Source organism: Zootoca vivipara, chromosome 7 (assembly GCF_965207765.1).
Source record: "Zootoca vivipara chromosome 7, rZooViv2.hap1.1, whole genome shotgun sequence".
Classification (NCBI taxonomy): Eukaryota; Metazoa; Chordata; class Lepidosauria; order Squamata; family Lacertidae; genus Zootoca; species Zootoca vivipara.
Window position 1 is genome coordinate 94,724,387 of NC_142590.1, and position 15,248 is coordinate 94,739,634.

Genomic DNA, 15,248 nt, shown 5'->3' on the forward strand with positions numbered 1-15,248 from the left:
TCTCCCGCATCGATCTCTGCAACCGCAGCAGGCGCTGCAAACTCTCCAGGGGGTTGACTGCGCCCGCAACGGCGCCCTCCTCCTTTGTCTTCGGAGCCAGACGGGTGTCAACCCGGGGCGGGGGTTCCCAGCCCGCTTGCAATGCAGGCGCCTCAGCTGAAGCATCCCGACAGCTTGGTGGGCATCATTTGGGCGCAGCTCCGAATGGTCCCTAAGCGCGGCGCAAGGGGCGCTCCTATGTCCCGGAGGGGCTGAAAGCTGCCGGGACCGACTACCGCCGAGCCGCCCCCTCCTCGGATCCAGGCGGGGAGTCCCATCATCCCTCCACCGCTCCGTTTCTCCTGGCCGGGAGATTCAAGGCGAGCTCCGCCTGGACTGTCTGTCGTGGGCGCGGGGGCGCCGCCTCGGAGGGGCTCCGCCACTCCGGATTGGCTGGATGAGGACGCCCCCTCTGCCTCCGTCGCCGCCCCACGGCCCGGCCTTATAAAGGGGGCGCCGCCCCGCCGGGCCAGAGCAGAGATGCGGTGGCGCCTGGTCCCCTGGACGGCGGTCTGGGGCGGCTGCGCCTTCCTGGCGGTGAGTGGCGCTTTCGCTTTCGATTCGGGACTGGGAGGGAGGGAGGGAGGGCGCCGCGCCCACCCCTGCCCTCCCTTCCAGTTAGAGACCCCTGGGCGAGGGGAGGGCAGGCGGGCGGGCGGGCTGAAGCCGGTCCCGGCGAAAGTCTCCCCAAGCCGATCCAGGTCCAGTTCCTCTTTCGGCGCCTGGGAATCCCCTTCGTCCCGGAGCTGCTGCCTCGCCCTTTTCCGGGACGGGGGCGGGCGGGGGTCCTCACTCTAGTTGTGACTCGATCGATTTACCGAAGCGATCCTCAACCATGATCCCGGGAGGCTACGCAGGTCTCACCAACCTAGATCCCCAAAGTAACCCTGCGGGCCCTCCACGACCACTCTCGCCCCTTTGGCCACTGGGGGGGGAATCTGGACTTCACGGTCCTCTTCTTCTCCCGGCTGGCATTCCTGCATCGCAGGGGGTTGGACTAGATGAGCCTTGGGGATCCCTTCCGACTATGCCACTCCCTAACTTGACGGCCCCTTTGGACGGAGCAGTGCCAAGCCGCGTCCTTGGGGGACGGGACGGGGAGGCGGGACCGCTGCCCGCCCCCCAAGCGCGGCGCTCTGGGGACCCTCGAGAGAGCGACCCTGCCTGGAGCCAGGCTTTCCATGATCCTTTCCCCGAGAATTAAAAGCAGGTTCCCTTTAGCTCCCCTGCAGCTTGGAGGGTGGGTGGGTGGGCGGGCTGCCCCCTTGTGGGTCTCTCTGGGCACGGAAACCGGACCCCAAAGGGTGGGCTAAGAGGCGGCCGGCTCCCGCCTCTCTAGGGCTGGGGACGCGGCGGGGTGGGGGTGGGGGGCAGAGGTTTCCAAGGCAAGCGGCGCCTAGACGCGCTTTTACGAGCGCTTTGCTCATAGCGCCGGAGTGAGAGAAAGCCTTGGGTCAGCCGCTTGGATTGTGGCTTTGGGGGGGGCTGGGGAGGGGGGTGAGGATGATGACGATGGGGCTGTGACTAACCCTCCTCCTGCGGTGCAGTGCCTGGCGTTGGATCCGCAGGGCCCGAGCTGCTCTGCCACGGAGTACCTGGAAGGGGGAAGGTGCTGCCAAAAATGTGGCCCAGGTAATAAGCTGCGCCGACGCAACTCTTGCTTTTCCTCTTGGACACCCCCTCCCCCACCTTGCGCAAGAGCCCCTCGGGGCGGGGGGCTTCTCACGGGAGGCGGGCAGCATTGTGTCAACAGCATTGTTTCTTGATGAAGTGATATGCCGCTTATGTGCTTTGAAATGGCTTTGAAGCAGTTTGCAATGATGAAGTCAATGGGGAAAGCCGTACTGTAATTAAAGCACACGATAGTGTTTCTTTCACGCATTAAAAACCCCTTAATTAAAAGACACAACTAAACCAGCCAATTAAAAGGCTTTCCAATTAAAACAGTTCAAAAGCAGTTGATACGGTTAAGATTAGAAGTTTGAGCTGAGGGGGATGTTTATACCCATTTATTTATTGCATTTCTATCCTCATTTTCTTCAAGGGGGTCTGCTTGGTTCTCCCCCCCACTCACCCCGTCTCATTTAATACTCAAAACAGCCCAGTGAGGTGGGCTAGGCTGAGAGGCAGTGACTGGTCCCCAAGGTCACTCAGCGAGATCTTCATGGCTGAGTGAGGATTTGAACCCTGATCTCCCAGGTCCAGCACTTTAACCACTGTGCCACACTCTCTTGAATACAAATGACTCTCTGAAAATCAGAGTTGCATAGATAGCCCACCTGGGCAAATTCCACCCCCCCATAGCACTTTTTCTCACAACTTTTGAGCCAGTTGGGGATCACAGAATAGGAAGGGACCCCAAGGGTCATGTAGTCCAACCCCCAGCAATGTCTCTGGAAATAAAACTTCCCCAGTCCAAAACAGGCCCTTCCCCTGTCTCTCCAGCAACACACCTGGGCCACTCAGGACAAGAGGGAGGTGGGGACCCCTTTGGGCTGTTTGGGCCAGATCCCTCTGGGCAAGGTTATCCAACTGTCAGTCATACAATGTCACTATGACTTCATGATTTACAGGTGGGTTGTCCCGCCCACCTGTCTAAACTCCTTGCGGAGCTGGAGGAAACTGAGGAACAATCCTAAGGAGCTTGGGGTGACATACATGGCTCCCCCCCAGTTAATCCCCACAACAACCCTGTGAGGTAGGTTAGGGTGGGAGAGAGGGGCAGGCAGTGACTAAGCCCCAAGGTCACCCATTGAGTTTCACGGCTGAGTGAAGATTTGAGCCCTGCTCCGTTCCCAGGTCCCTGCCCAGCACTCTAACCACTGAGCCACACTGGCTCTTAAGATGCAGCAGTAAAGGGGGGGGGGAGAGAAAGAAGCTTCCTTTGCCCCTTCATTCTCTCCCCTCAACCACTGTCTCCGCTGGGGGGGGGAGCGGTGTGGGAAGGACGACCAAGCTCACCTGTGCTGCCCCTTTCAACCTCTGAGGACCCAAAGGATCAGGGCAGCTCTGGGAGGGGGGAGGGGGTGCCATGGGATGGAAGTGGGCCTCCCTCCTTGTGCAAGGGGCGGGGTGGTTGGGGGAATGCCTCATTCTGGGAAAGGAGCCCTCAGGACCCGATTCTCCCTTGGAAAGCTCATCCTTCTCTCTCTTTTTTCAAATAAATTTTTATTTTTTATTTTCATTTTCATTTCTTTAACATCATACAACACATCACACAACAAATAGCTTTGCCAAGCTTGGACTCCCATCCACTCATGCATTTTTCTACTTTAACTAAAAAACAACAATGTAGGATTTATCTTCTTCCCGCTAGTGTCTTCAAATTTTCATAATTATCCTTTACGGCCACTACAAATTTACTCCATTCTTTATGGAATCTCGAATCACCCTAATCCCAGATTCTGCAAGTCAGTTTGGCCATTTCCATATATTCTAACCTCTTTGTCTGCCACTCCGTAATTGAAGGGACCTCCTGGGATTTCCACTTTTGGGCTACGGAAAGCCCACCCTTCTCAGCTTGATGCCATCTCTAGGGCTGCTGGAGGAGGGCAGAGCTTCCTCCCCGCTGATTTGGGAAGAAGGGATACTCCCTTGCTCTGGATTGTCTGTCTGGGGAGGCCGGGGTTCTCCAGGGTTTCAGTCTAGGGCTCCAGGCTTTTGCTGCCCTCCTAAGAACCGAGGAAAAGCCTGTTGCTGGATCTGGCCAGTGGCTCACCAAGTCCAGCCTCCTGCTCTCCCTCCCTATGGCTGACCAGATGTCCATAGTGGGGGGAACACAATCAGGATTCAACACAAGAGCAACTCTCCCTTCCTGTGGTTTCCAGCTACAGTACTAGGATTTCATTTTCATTTTCACTTTTAATTTGTATATCCCCTTCCTATATTACTGTACCTGAGGCAGTTTCCAGCCTCAAAATATACAACAAAGAACAGACACCTTACACTAAAGTGATGGCCAAACTTGGCCCTCCAGCTGTTTTGGGATTACAATTCCCATCATCCCTGACCACTGGTCCTGTTAGCTAGGGATGATGGGAGTTGTAGTCCCAAAACAGCTGGAGGGCCAAGTTTGGCCATAACAAACTAATCTAATACAAACAGTCATCATCAAATGTAACTTTGAAATGGAAAGACTTATATCAAATAAAGGAATATTCAATAATCTATTAGAATATGATAGTACACAATAAAATTAACTCCCAAAAGCTCAGCAAATGATAACAGAAATTCACTCTTAACAATTACAATAAATACTTACTAAGTGAGGCTCAATAAAAATAACTACATGCTGTGGTGCCTAAAGTACCACAATATATACAAAATAGTGTGAAAGGATGAAATCGAGAAACAAAGACACACAACTTCTAAAACTACTTTTCCTAATCCCTCAGCTCCTCCCTTCCCAGCTGCTTCTTCTCACCTGAGAGTCATGGCCTGCGAGAGAGATTCAGTAACACGGCTGCCTCTGGCAGAGCAGAGCCATCATGTTTTGCGGCCATCAACTGCCTTGTTCTCCAAAAAAACATCTAATCCTCTTTTAAAGCCATTCAGGTTGGGGGCCGTCACTGCCTCCTGTGGGAGGGAGTTCCATAGGCCAACTGCACCTCTCCTGCATCCTGAATCTCCCAGGGAGGTGGAATTTCCAAAGAATTTTCCCATGCCAAACAGATGTCGCTCTGCTGCTGAGCCCTGGCCCCTTCCTTCCTGCCCACCCACCCCAGTCCATGCCAGTCTCCGCCAGAATCGCGTCTGCCCCCTTGCAGGTACGGCCCTTTCATAGAATCATAGAGTTGGAAGAGACCCCAAGGGCCATCCAGTCCAACCCCCTGCCAAGCAGGAAACACTATCAAAGCATTCTTGACATATGCCTGTCAAGCCTCTGCTTAAAGACCTCCAAAGAAGGAGACTCCACCACACTCCTTGGTAGCAAATTCCACTGCCGAACAGCTCTTACTGTCAGGAAGTTTTTCCTAATGTTGAGGTGGAATCTTCTTTCTTGTAGTTTGAATCCATTGCTCCCTGTCCGCTTCTCTGGAGCAGCAGAAAACAACCTTTCTCCCTCCTCTATATGACATCCTTTTATATATTTGAACATGGCTATCATATCACCCCTTTCCCCGCCCAAGGTGCCAGGGCTCACCAGGTCTCCTCGTGTGTTTGCAGGCACCAAGGTGAAGGCGCTTTGCTCCAAGAGCTCTGAGACGCAGTGCGTAGCCTGCGAGGCTCAGCACTTCCAGGCCGGCTGGACCAAGGAGAAGCACTGCACACCACAGGCCTATTGCGACAAGAGTAAGTGCCCGGGGTGGGGGGGAGAGGGGTCCTCTGTGTGTGTCTCCTTCTCCCTTCACCACCGGACAGACTCTGGTCATGTGCTGCCTCCAGAGGTGGCTCTGAGCGGAGGAGGAGAGCTGGAAAATGTTGTTGTTTAGTCGTGTCCGACTCTTTGTGACCCCATGGACCAGAGCACGCCAGGCACTCCTATCTTGGTCAGACTCATGGTGGCTTCGAGAACACTGTCCAACCATCTCGTCCTCTGTCATCCCCTTCTCCTTGTGCCCTCCATTGAAACATTCCCAACATCAGGGTCTTTTCCAGGGAGTCTTCTCTTCTCATGAGGTGGCCAAAGTATTGGAGCCTCAGCTTCACGATCTGTCCTTCCAGGGAGCACTCAGGGCTGATTTCCTTAAGAATGGATAGGTTTGTTCTTCTTGCAGTCCATGGGACCCTCAAGAGTCTCCTCCAGCACCGTAATTCATATATGGAAATAAGGCCCATATATTTCACACCTGGCAACCCGTGAGCCCCTTGGGTTTCAGATGGGTGCCCGAGTCTACAAAGCCCAGGGCACATTTTTTCATGGCCCTCTAGGGCCACATGGACTCATTGGCCAGAGGCATAGAGCAAAATATACATCAGGAGGCTTAGTTTGGTCAGAATCGAGTGTACACTTCCAGAGTTAGTAATAGACTCATAGAACCTTGGAGCTGGAAGATCCCCAGTGGTCATCTAGTCCAACCCCCTGCAATGCAGGGTTCACAATTAAGTATCCATGACAGATTGCTATCCGACCACTGCTTAAAAACTTCTGAGGAAGGAGAGCCCACCACTTCCCCAAGGGAGACTGTTCCACTGTTGAAACTTTCTTACGGCCAGAAAGTTCTTCCTGATGTTGAGTCAGAATCTCCTTCCTTGTCCCTTGAAGTCATGGGTTCGAGTCCTACCCTCTGGAGCAGGAGAAAACAAGCTTGCTTCATCTTCCATGTGGCAGCCCTTGAGATACTGGAAGGTGGGTCTCAGATATCATCTCAGCACCCTCTTTCCCAGATGCTTCAACTGCTCCTCACCAGGCTGGGTTTCCAAGCCCTTGATCTCCACCCTCCCCTCTCTCTTTCCCTGCTTGCGGGTTTCCCAGGCTCTGCATCTGCTTGGCTGCCGGATTCAGATGGCACAAGGGCCCGATTCAGCTCCAAGGCTCTCCTCCTTCTTCTCCCCCCCTCCTCCAGATGCCGGTTTTCTTGTGTTCACGGAAGGGGACGCCACGCGGAACGTCGTCTGCCGCTGTCGGAATGGCACCCACTGCTCCAGCCCGGAGTGCCTGACCTGCCGGGTGAACCGAGTGTGCCCAGCGGGCGAAGGCGTCCAGCGCGAAGGTGAGCAGAGCCTGTTGCCAGAAGGAGGAGGAACACGAGGGGCGGCTGGGCTGGGCTGGGCTGGGCTGGGCTCCCTCCGCCGTGTGGTGGAATTACTCACACTGCACATGCTCAGAGGCAGACTCGCATCCCAGGGATGAATCGAGCTAATCCTTTTCATGAACAGATGCAGAGGGAAGCCCCACATCCTCTCCCATGGTATCATATGGGTCCCTTGGATGCCTTTGTTGCAATTCCAGCATTTCCGGGGGTTGGACTCGATGACCCCTGGGGGGTCCCTTCCAACTGTGCAATTCTAGGCTGGGGATTGTGGGGTGTGCAGAAGTCGGCTGGACTTTCCCTGCCGGTGGGATTTCTCCCCACACCCAGACAGCCCTGGAGGGGCATTGTTGCAGGAGCTGCATGGACCCCCCAGCCCCCCCCCCCGATGCTTCAGGGCCCTGGCGTCTGACGCTGCCTCCCGTGTTCCTTCCAGCCAGCCACCTGAACGACACGGTCTGCGTGGCATGCCCTCCTGGCTCCTTCTCCAACATCTCTTCTGCCACAGCTCGATGCCAACCTTGGAGCAGGTAAGATGGGGGTGGGGGTGGGGCGGCCATCCTGCCTTCTTACACTGGCACATTGCAGTTGGGCAGGAGACGCTGGCAGGATCTGCGTGACGCCCCTGCTCTTCTCCAGGGCCCCTGTGAGCTGACCTGAGTCGGGAGCGGGGTGAGCGGGTCTTGCTGGGAAAGGAAGTTGCCTGCATGGCTAACCGTGCGGTTCATGCAAATGTGTGCAGCTGAGCCCAGATGCCAGTTTAAGAAAAGCAGCTCTCTGTGTGGGGTGGGGGGATTTGGAGTCAAGCTGCTTATCTGCATCTGGGGGGGGCAGCGGTCAGGCCCCCTCCATGCACCGCTGCTTCTCTCTTCCAAACCGAAACAGGGGCTTGCGCATGCTTGCGCACCTGCCAGGGCTTCGCTTGCGAAATGCTCATGTGGTGCAATGGGTGGCTTCCCTTCTGAAGAGTCTGCCTCTCTCTCTCCGCAGCTGTGTGGACAGAAAGACGGTCCGGGTGGCAAACGGGACCCACATTTCGGATGTGGTTTGCGGTGAGTGAGTGAGCTCCCGGCAAGAGATGTGGGCTTGGCAGGGGCTGCCAGAAGGGAGAGCGACTTTCTCTCAAGCTTGGAAGGTGCTGTGTCCAGGTCTGGATGTGGGCAAACTGGATGGTTCTGGAAACCAAGCCTGATGAGGAACGGTTGAAGGAGCTGGGGATGTTCAGCCCGGAAAAGAGGAGACTCAGAGGAGATAGGAGAGCCATCGTCAAATATCTCCAAGGGTTGCCACATGGAAGAGGGAGCAAGCTTGCTTTCTCCTGCCCCGGAGGGTACGACCTCAAGTTACAAGAAAGGAGATTCCAGCTGAACATCCGGAAGAACTTTCTGATAACAAGAGCTCTTGGGCAGTGGGATGGTCTCATAGAATCATAGAATCGTAGAGTTGGAAGAGACCACAAGGGCCATCCAGTCCAACCCCTTGCCAAGCAGGAAACACCATCAAAGCATTCCTGACATATGGCCGTCAAGCCTCTGCTTGAAGACCTCCAAAGAAGGAGACTCCACCACACTCCTTGGCAGCAAATTCCACTGCCGAACAGCTCTTACTGTCAGGAAGTTCTTCCTAATGTTTAGGTGGAATTTCCTTTCTTGTAGTTTGAATCCGTTGCTCCGTGTCCGCTTCTCTGGAGCAGCAGAAAACAACCTGTCTCCCTCCTCTATATGACATCCTTTTATATATTTGAACATGGTTATCATATCACCCCTTAACCTTCTCTTCTCCAGGCTAAACATACCCAGCTCCCTAAGCCGTTCCTCATAAGGCATCGTTTCCAGGCCTTTGACCATTTTGGTTGCCCTCTTCTGGACACGTTCCAGCTTGTCAGTATCCTTCTTGAATTGTGGTGCCCAGAACTGGACACAGTACTCCAGGTGAGGTCTGACCAGAGCAGAATACAGTGGTACTATTACTTCCCTTGATCTAGATGCTATACTCCTATTGATGCAGCCCAGAATCGCATTGGCTTTTTTAGCTGCTGCATCACACTGCTGACTCATGTCAAGTTTGTGATCTACCAAGACTCCTAGATCCTCTCCCCCGAGAGGCGGTGGGCTCTCCTTCCTTAGAGGTTTTTGAGCAGAGATTGGGTGGCCACCTGCCAAGGATTCTTCAGCTGTCATTCCTATATTGCAGGGGGTTGGACTGGATGACCCTTGGGATCCCTTCCAATTCTCCAGTTCTATGAAGGGAGATCTTGCTGGGGAAATACCTTCTCCTTTTGTCAGCTGTGATACTGGAGAGACAGTTCAGTTCTTATCCAGAATGGCCTGGAGGCAGCAGGGGAGGGCTGCTAGCAGGGCCTGCTTCACGCAGCCCCCTTGGGAGGAAGGAAGAAGCTGTGTGCAGCTGTTCTTGTGTTTACTGCATTCATATCTCCCCTTTGTCTCCAAGGAGCTCAGGTTGGTGTGTATGTTTTCCCCCCTTCCAATTAAATCCCCACAACAACCCTTTGAGGTAGGTTCGGTTGAGAGGCAGGGACTGGCCCCCAAAGGCCACTTGGTGAGCTTCCAGGCCAAGTGTGAGGATTTGAACCCTGGTCTCCCAGGTCCTGGTCTGATGCTCTAACCACTGCACCACACTCTTATTATCATTTATTCCATTTCTGTTCTTTCCTCCCCAAGGGGCCAGTCCAACCTACCTCACAGGGTTGTTGTCCGAATTCAACGGGGAGAGGGAGACCCACACACAGCCGCCCTTGAAAGGTGGCATATGAATGTAATAAAGAAAGAAATAAGAACAGCAGACCTGCCCACACGGTCAGGCTGCATCAACTGAGACGGATCCTGCAAGCCGTCATTTGCTGGTACTTCAGGGATCTCCCAGTGCGCCTGGGGCATCAAGAGGGGCAGGATCTGCCCTGTCCTGCCCCTCCCAGGGCTTCACAAATCTCCCACCGCAGGCTGTGCAGTGGCCTCCCATGAAAAACGCAACACTGATCAGGACCAGCCGCTTTATTTTTAACTCTGCAGTGTTCTAAAAATAAGATGTTTTTCCTTTAAGAAAAAAGCCAGCCTTCACAATAACTCTTTAAATGGCTGCCTTTAAGAAACCTTTAGCAAAAGCTAAATTTGTTTTGGTTTAACTCTGCTTGACGCCTTGCTGTTCGCCCAGCGCCTAATTGTCTTCCTTTGCTGTCGGGCACAAAGAGGAGGTCAGAGCAGAAGACCCAGAAGTATTTAAGGGCTGTTTGTTCCATGGCTGCACCCACTAAACAAATCCAAGCTGGGGGCAGCGAGGGGGGGGAGTGGGTGGGAAGAGGGGTTGGTCCCAGAGGATTCCTGCACTGTGAGGGGGGGGAATTGCAGGGGGTTGGACTAGATGGCCTTTGGGTGTCCCTTCCAACTCTGTGATTCATAATGATTCTGCCCACAGGGGTGTGCCCTGGTTGCCCTGGCGGTGGGGGGGTTTCATGTGGCTCCTTTCCTGCACCCTCCCACAGGTGTCCTGCCGACACAGCCCCCCCAGGAAGAAGCCAGAAGGACCCACATACTGCTGGTAGTTCCCCTGGTGGCCCTCTTTGGGCTGCTGGCGGGGGCCCTGTTCCTCCTCTGCCGCCACCATCGGCGTCGCCAGGGTGAGTCACTGGACCCTCTGGTGTTTGAGAGGGAGTGCTGAAGGGGGGGGGTCCCTGGGGGCAGGCCCTCAGCTCCTGAAGGTCATGGGTCCCTTTCTATGTCCAGCTGTCCTTTGTCAACAACAAAGTGTCGCTGTTTTTTGTGTTGAATACATGCTAGAGGGTCATTTCTGGACCTCATAGGTGTCTCAAGCCATTCGCACGTAACAAAATACGTATTGTATCAAAGTAATTGTTGAACTGAAATGCAATTAAGAACCCGTGATATTTGAGGGAGCGGGCTAGCAGGCGGGGCCCATGACTTGCACTGTAGTTGCATCAACTGTTAAGAACAGTTTCAGGTTAAAAACGGACCTCCGGAACGAATGACGTTCGTAACTAGAGGTACCACTGTAAAATAAAACCTACATACTGTACAACAACAATGTTGTGTGTTGTGTAGGTCTGCCTGCCTCTCTTTTGACCAGCAGCCCAGCCATGGTCCCCTAGCAGCGGGATCCTGCAACAGAAAGGGGGGGGGGCTTTCCTTTCCCACTCTTTGGGGTGAGCTCCCTTCTCCCAAGTGCCTGTAGCTGCCCTTCCCCTGAGGGTCGTAGTGTCCCGTCCTGTCCCCCCCCCCCCGAACCAGCCAGGGATCTCCCTATCCAGCCTTGACTGTTTCCCTTTCTCCTGCCTAGATCTCTGGAAGCCTCGCCTGAATCAGGTATGTGCGTCTGTGAGTGAGCAAAAGGGCCTTTGGGGAGGGGGCTTCTGCTGCAGTTGGCAGCAGGGGAAATGGCGGGCAGGAGGCCCTGGTCCCGGATGCTGCTGCATGTCCCTGCCTGCTGAACCTGCCCCCCCTCCCTGCCTCTCTCTTCACAGCCAGAGGCCCCCTTTGACCAGCAGGAACCTGAGGAGGTAGAGGACCCTCCCTTTCCCACTCAAGAGACGCTGCTTGGGGGCCAGCCTGTGGCCCAGGAAGATGGCAAGGAGAGCTGCCTAGCTGAGCAGGAGCAGAGCTGAGCCCCCCCTCACTCTGCCTCTGTCGTGTCTGCCCCCCACCACTGGACTCTGCCCACGCCGCCTGCTGGCTCTGGTTGCTTCCCTGCAGGACCCCCCCCCTCCTCCTCCTCCTCTTGCAGGGCTTTGTCCTGTCCTGGACCCCTCTCAAAATCAGGGTGGGTGGGGGTTGCCCTGGTGGGGGTGGAGAGGGCCTGCCTGCCAGAAAGTGGGAGGCAGGAGGCGAGGGGTGGGGTGGCATCGCAGGGGGTTGGACTAGATGACCCTCGGGGGCCCTCCCTTCCAACTGTGATTCTAGGGCAGCAAAGCCCCCCTTTGCCCTTGGCATGCTTCTGTTGCAGCTTCCACCTGGTGGTGAGCCAAAGGGTTCCTTGGAGCTGAGCAGAACCTCCAAACCCTGAACCTCTAACCATCGAGGGGCTTCTGTGCAGCAGTTGAATAAACTCCCGGTTTGGGGGGAAAGCTGTGTGTTCCCCGCCAACCAGGAATTCTTCCTAGTACCCCAAGACACTGGTCTCACCCCCCCCACTTTCTCCTGTTCCACAGCGGAAGGAACTCTCCTTCCCTGGAGGGTTTTAAGCAGAGGCTGAGTGGCCACCTGTCAGGAATACTTTTGCCGAGATTCCTGCATTGCAAGGGGGTGGACTGGATGACCCTTGGGGGTCTCAGACACTCTCTCAGACAGCAGCTTCAATGGGCTTTGCCCTCTCTTAGGTGGGGGGGGGCAGACTGGACTGCTGGGGGAGTGGCCTGAGCCTTGCAGAGTGGCCTTCTCCAGCAGAGGTCGGCAGTGTAGGGGAAGCAGCCCCAAAGATACGGGGTGTGGGGTGCATTGGGTTCACAGCCCTCTGCCTCTCTGGGTGCTACTGGAGCCACGCTCTGGGCTGGTTGTCCTGAGCGGCAAAGGTGTCACTTTAAACAGAGTCTAAATTCATGGTTTTTATAGGAACCATTTTTTATAAGCCATTTTTAATATGATTGTGTTGGAGACGTTTCCTGTTCTCTTCCAGCCACAGAGAGTTGGGGAGAATAACTTGTTTGTACAATTCCTCCATCTTCTCTTCCCTGCAAAAAAAAAATCAAAACATTTTATTGTTTTGACTTATTCATATCAGAAGCAGCAATCCATACTCAACAAGCCCACCCCAATTTCTGTACCTGCCATGTCAATCTACGTGGGTCGAACCACCTCCACCCTCAAAGGGAAAGAGACTGCCCTTCTCATTTCCTCCCAGAAATTGAATCGTCTTTTGAGCACCCATCTACCCGACTTGCCTTGTGTGGGGGTCTTCAGTTTGGGGTCTCCTGCCTGGGGGTGGGGGGTGGGCTTTGGGTTCCTGCCTGGCCAGGAGAGGCCAAAGGGTGACCCAGACGCCTCTTGCTCCTTGCGGTGGCCAGTCAGAATGCCTCTTCATAGAATCGTAGAATTGGAAGGGACCCCAAGGGACATCTAGTCCAACCTCCTCAAGCCCCCTAACAGGGCATCAGTGATGTAGCGTGGGTTGCCAGTGACCGGGCCAAGGCAATTGTGTTTGGCACTGCCTGCCGATAGGCTGGAATGTAGGGGCAATAGTTTGGCGGTTGCCAAGTGGCACCCTGCGAGCGTCGAGCAGGACGGGGGATTGGCCGGGATCTTTCTAAAGCCCTGCAGAGGGCATCCTGGCAACTGGCCATCACCTATGTGAAGACTGGGATACAGTATTTTCTGTGTGAGGGGGAGGGTGCACTCTTTTTTATTGCAACTTACTTTTTTTTCCTTTGGAAATTTTGTGCACCTAAGAATTTTGCACCCAGGGCAGCCGTCCCTGTGACTTTGCCCATGCTATGCCACTGCAGGTCAACTGTTGCCCCAGCAGCTGCGCCTGGTCCGTCACTCCCTCCTAGCCACTGGCAGGAGGGTCGTTTTCCCTGAATCTGCCCAAGGGTTGCTGCTTGCGCTCTGTCTGGTGGAGCCAGGTGAGCTGTAACCTACCTGCCTGCTGGGGCAACGGATAGGGAGGAGAAGGAACCTTTTGAACACACTGGAAGGTGGGGGAATCCATGGCTTGGACTAGACCACTCTTTGGGGTCCCTTCCAATTCTACGATTCTCTTGATTCATTGGAGGTTTTTAAAGGTTGGGTGGCCCCCTGTCAGGGAAACTCTGATTCCTGCAGTGCAGGGGGCTGGACTAGATGACCGCTGGGGATACCACCCAACAGTGCAATTCTGTGGGGTGTGTTCTTTTTTTCCTGTATTTATTTTCCAGACTTCTTCAATTAGGAATTACCTGTGTGTTTGTTAATAAATCTGGATTTTATTATTATTTTGATTTATATAAGTAGTTCTGATCTTTGGGGGTTCTGGCTAACCTTCCCTCCCTGCCCACTTCATGCCTTACCCTCAAGGTGGAAGTCCCTGCCAGGGCATTTCAAACTTCTGCCTGGGGGGGGAGTTTGGAGGCTGGGACTAATACCAGTGTATTGGAAGAAGCAAAGATCACCAGTGTCAAAGCAATGATTCTTCAACATCAACTTGGTTGGACTGGTCATGTTGTGCGGATGCCTGATGATCATCTTCCAAAGCAACTACTCTATTCCAAACTTTAAAATGGAAAGCGTAATGCTGGTGGTCAACAAAAGAGGTTTAATGACTCCCTCAAGGTAAATTTTTAAAAATGTTGTATAAATACCGACAGCTGGGAAACACTGGCCTGCGAGCGCTCCAATTGGAGAACAGCCTTTACCAAAGGTGTCATGGACTTTGAAGACACTCGAACTCAGGACACAAGGGAGAAATGCGCTAAGAGAAGGCACGCTTGGCAAATCCTTGGACTTTGGACTTTGAATGCACGCTTGGACTTAGTCTGACCTCTGTGTTTTCCTCCCTCATGGCTTGGATTTATGGACTACTTAAAATCAGGCTGCATTTTAAATTTTAATACTGTATTTTAATCTGTATTTTAATTAATTGCTTTTTATGTTTTATTGTAATTTTATTGGTGTGAGCCGCCCTGAGCCTGGTTTTGACTGGGGAGGGTGGGGTATAAATAAAAATTTATTATTATTATATTATAAATCCACACCGTGATCAACTCCCACCCAGAAACCAATGTCCCCACTGTGTAAGGACGTGTGGATCCAGAATTGGCCTCCACTGTCACTTATGGACTTGCTGTTAAGACCGTGTTCATGGAAGACCATCTTACTCGGCTACTGAGGGAGCTGGCAAAGGCATAACAGGGAAGGCCATTTAGAGAGGGCAGATCAGGGCTTGTGTGTGTGGCCTGGTTGGGGGGCAGGAGTCTTGAGGATCAGACTGGGTGGCCTGCAGGGCTGGATTTGGTCCTCCATTCCTGCTATGCAGCTTAGCAAGCCATGTCTCTGTTTTGAGAAAACTACAAAATGGGCCATTCAAAAGGGAGCAGGAAAATCAGTGGCTGCTCTTGTTGCGAGCTGGGAATCCCCCAGCAGCCCAGCTCCCTGCTGGGTGGGCCATGAGGCTGAGTTTAGATCAGCTGCTTTGCATGCAGAAGGTCACAGGTCTATCCCCGCCATTTCCAAGTAGGGGCTGGGAAAGACCCCCCCCCATTTGCACGCAATGAGTCTCTGTAGAGACCCTGTGCTGAGCCAGATGGACCTGGTTCCCCCCAAAGGCCTCTTCCTCAGTTTCCCCATAAGCCGGCCTTTCCCCAACGTGGAGCCCTCCAAGCTGTGCTGGTTGGTGCTGGTGGGAGTTCTGGTCCCAAACCGCCGCAGGGCACCAGCTTGGAGACTGGTGGCTTTACAACCCCACCCCACCCCAGCTCGCCCAGCAGCCGGTCTTGCTTGGTTCATTTAGGGTGTTTTTTGTGCCACGCTGCACTTCATGCCAAAAAGAATCACAGCATTTGACACAAATAGAAAC

At 53.9% G+C, this 15,248-nt stretch overlaps 1 protein-coding gene across 1 annotated transcript; it reads left to right on the forward strand.

Annotated features, from left to right (window-relative positions):
- Positions 1-473: 473 nt before the first annotated feature.
- CD40 (CD40 molecule) lies at positions 474-14,420 on the forward strand. Its single transcript, XM_035124221.3, has 9 exons — positions 474-576; positions 1,587-1,671; positions 5,206-5,331; positions 6,546-6,692; positions 7,168-7,261; positions 7,722-7,783; positions 10,231-10,365; positions 11,043-11,068; positions 11,227-14,420. Exons 1-9 carry the CDS (start codon positions 520-522, stop codon positions 11,365-11,367), a joined length of 873 nt encoding a protein of 290 aa, XP_034980112.3. The 5' UTR covers positions 474-519; the 3' UTR covers positions 11,368-14,420.
- Positions 14,421-15,248: the final 828 nt, after the last annotated feature.